This window comes from Quercus suber, unplaced genomic scaffold, assembly GCF_002906115.3.
Source record: "Quercus suber isolate HL8 unplaced genomic scaffold, Cork oak 2.0 scaffold_234, whole genome shotgun sequence".
In the NCBI taxonomy this organism is placed as follows: Eukaryota; Viridiplantae; Streptophyta; class Magnoliopsida; order Fagales; family Fagaceae; genus Quercus; species Quercus suber.
In genome coordinates this window covers 47,630-51,121 of record NW_027069691.1, presented here as the reverse complement: position 1 = coordinate 51,121, position 3,492 = coordinate 47,630, and the positions used below count along the sequence as shown (strand labels likewise).

At 36.9% G+C, this 3,492-nt stretch overlaps 1 protein-coding gene across 2 annotated transcripts; it reads left to right on the top strand.

Moving 5' to 3' along the window:
- Positions 1-230: 230 nt before the first annotated feature.
- On the top strand, positions 231-2,101 carry LOC111991941 (small ribosomal subunit protein bS21c). Of its 2 annotated transcripts, none has more exons than XM_024023749.2 (2): positions 231-708; positions 1,828-2,101. In XM_024023749.2, the coding sequence occupies exons 1-2, from the start codon at positions 296-298 to the stop codon at positions 1,937-1,939; spliced, it is 525 nt and encodes a 174-aa protein (XP_023879517.1). In that variant the 5' UTR covers positions 231-295; the 3' UTR covers positions 1,940-2,101. The 2 variants fall into 2 exon arrangements, 1 of the variants encoding a protein (XP_023879517.1); XR_010631668.1 differs by having other exon boundaries at positions 592-708; positions 1,825-1,867.
- Positions 2,102-3,492: the final 1,391 nt, after the last annotated feature.

Here is a 3,492-nt window from a genome sequence, read left to right as displayed (position 1 = left end):
TCCTACTACTCTTCCATTAGGCCTATTTTTACTACATTTATAGATCACATGTCCCAAAAAATAGATAGAGCCACAAAGGCCCAAACTAAAACTAATTCCAACCCAGCAGCAAATTTACATACAAACTCTAAAACACAGCAAGAACCAAGCCCAAGATTACCGGGTCAACTTCATAGACCCAGACCCAAATCCCAACCCGATAAGACCAAAATCAAAAGGCCCACAAAAAACAAACGAAAAAAAAAAAAAAAGACTCAAATAATCGCTCTTCTTGAATTCTTCTTCATCGTCATCCATGGCTACCTCATCCTCTTCTCTCTTCAACTTCCTCTCCTTTCTCTTACCCTCAAAACCACCAAAAACCCCACCACCCCAGCTCACTCCTTTTCAGACCCACAAACCCAGAGATGGGTTGGTCTCACTTGTGGCTCAGGAGGACCCACACACTTCATCTTCTTTACCTTCTTCGTTGTCCTCTGTGATATGTCCTTCTCTGGCCTATTCCAACACTCTCTACTTCAGCTCAGCATACAATGTGCAAGTGATAGTAGATGACAATGAGCCCGAGGAGAGGCTTCTGGGTCGGTTCAGAAGAGAGGTGATGAGGGCTGGTGTTATTCAAGAGTGTAAGCGCAGAAGGTTCTTCGAGAACAAACAGGACGAGAAGAAGCGCAGGACACGTGACGCTGCTAAGCGAAATAAAAGAAGGTATGGCCTTTTTTTTTTCCTGAGGAAATGGAAAAGAGTAGAATTTTTCTTTTATACTTGGGCTAATTAGTCTTAATTGAAACAATCACATGTTACTGTTTGACTTAGCTTATTTCTTAGTATTTTCTGTATTTGTGGTTGCTGATGATGTTAAAGGTTGATAAAGTTTTGGTCTTTTTTGGGTTCAATTTAGTTGGTGTCCTTAGTTTGGTAGTTTTTTGCTAATTCTTTGGTAGTTGGTGTTTATATGTGGGATTTGGAGTTCTGTCTCCTTGTGCAGCTATCTGTAAATAATACTCAACCAATGTTGATGTTTGGTTGTCTGGTTGACATTAGGATTAAAACAATTGTGTCTTACACATAGAGTAACAGTGAGAGTTCTTCATTTATGGGGCCTTGGAGACATTTGTAGTATTGACAGTTTGGGGATAAGTTTTTTGGGGGTCTTGTGGAATGCCACCAGTTCCCAAATTTCACCATTATATGATAGGAAGCAAGGACACTTCATTTAGGGTGTTGTCCCCATGTCGTACACGTGTTATACCGGTGTCGTATCTTCTGTTTCATGTTATAATTATTTCAGAAGTTGTTTATGTCGCTGTGTCGTACACATACCCGTGTCCGTGTCTGTGCTTCCTAGATTATATGTGTGATAGTGTGAAACATTTTTCCATGACTCTATTAGTGTGATAGGTTTGCATATTTATTTATAATACAATGAGGCAGTTCAATTTTCATTAGAAATCTTTTTTCTTTTCATAAGGAAGAGCAGTAGATATATGCGTGGTTTCTTTTGAAATACATAATTAATATTTTGAGCTTTTTGTTTCAAATTCACATCTCTCATGTCAAAGTGCAAAAAGGCTTCATCGATTGTGCTTTGATTTTAGGGTGTCCATGTTTAAAGCTTTTTATCTTTGGCTATCTTAGTTGGTGTGGGATGATTTTTGTGATTGTAGTGCATATTATTGTGGTTTTGTTTTTTTAGATCCTACAGAATAGAATATACTAACCTGTGATTAAACACCTCACCTACAAGCAAGCCATGAAGTGTTTCTTCTGTTAAATCTCTCCCTTGATAATGATTATTCACTGCTCATCTGTCTCATTCTATAGCAGGCGCCCTTTTTCAAGAACTCCACCACCAAACAGCCAGGAAGTCTCGAAAAACAAGAAGGAAGATGATGAAGAAGATAATTGGGATCTACCTGCAGGAGGCATTCCCTATTAAATATTAACTGTGTTTCAACTTGCCTTTAATTTGTAGAACTCTTCACCTTTGAGTGTGAGAGGCTCTTGGTCCATGTAAGTTCATTATGTGAATCCTGTTCTTTAGTTGACTTGGTGCATTTATCCCTTTTGCATGTTATCAATCTAAAGTAATGATTTTTCATCTTGCGTCCATTTGAAGGCAATTTATGTGTTTAACTACCACACATGAGAAGATAATTAATGTCAAATAAGGAGGGAGATTTCTTTGGACAGTAATAATTTCTTTTTCCTTGCTCAACTGAAAAGTAGAAGGTAACCTGTGTCCAGAATGGGTGAGGCACTGCCATTTGACCCTATTTTAAGGTTCATCAAGTAATGAGAGATACTCAACTTGGGAGTCTGATGTTCCTATTGATGGACTACAAATGTTATTGTATATGTTCTTCCATAATGTTATTGTATATCCTTCTCTGTGTTTGTTAGCTATTTTTGGTCTTAGTCACATGCGCACTTGTCTGCTGGGGCTCAAGGTAAATTGAAGAAAACTCTCTTTCATATCCCAGTTGTTGCACTGGAAAGGAATTGATGAAAACAAACTTGCCTCACAGATGACAAGTCTCAATGTCTTCAAATTATCTCTTATGGTAAAATAAAATGGAAATTAAGCAAGAACGTTGCTGCTGAGTTATCAAAATAATCTTGCATATATTTGAGAAAGTTGATTGATATTGCAGAATAACGAGTAGTGGAGAGCCTTCTACCAATTGCTTATCCGACGAATCTTATATAAAGTCAGGTAACAAATACTAATAGTAAGTAGTATATTGTTAAGAGTTTATGCAATTAATTAAGTTAGAAAAAAGCTAATGGGAGTATTAGGGAATAATATATTAATAAAAAATTATTACAGTATAACTACTCTTTCGGACAAACTCTTGGTATTGGTTATTACCCAAATGTCTGAGTTTGATAAGATTGTGATGATGTTAGATTAGAATCACAAGAAATAAAAATATCTTGATAGCATCTAGGTGGGTCTGCCGCTTAACAAGCATTGAGAAACAAGGTATAGGTGTTTGAAGAAATTTTGGTTGTTTTTGGAGAGGAAGGGGTAAATTGTTTACACATCAAATAGAGAGAATTGTCATCTGGATGGCTCAATGAGAGGCATTGGAGAACTTTTGACACTTTTTCTGATGGGGGGAAGTTGTAAACTGCCTACTGAAGAAAGAAATTTTTGTAATTGGCTTCCGAGTAGCTCATACAGGGTATTGGAAAAGTGGTAACTAGCAGCAGAATGTATGTTGGTAATCACTGACTACAAAATTGTTTCCTCAAGCATGTTTAATGGAAGAAAAGTTGAAGCAGAAAGGTGGCTCGGATGAGCTTCTAGTGCTCCAAACAAAGGTTTTGTGTCACTGCACACAGAAATCTAATGAAGTAAGAATGGATTGCTAAAGCATGCATAATTTATTAATTTGCCACTTATTCAAACATAGCTGAATGTTTGTACGACACCATATTTTATTATATAAAGACGAAAGAAAATTTTCATAGATAAGGCCTGCAACT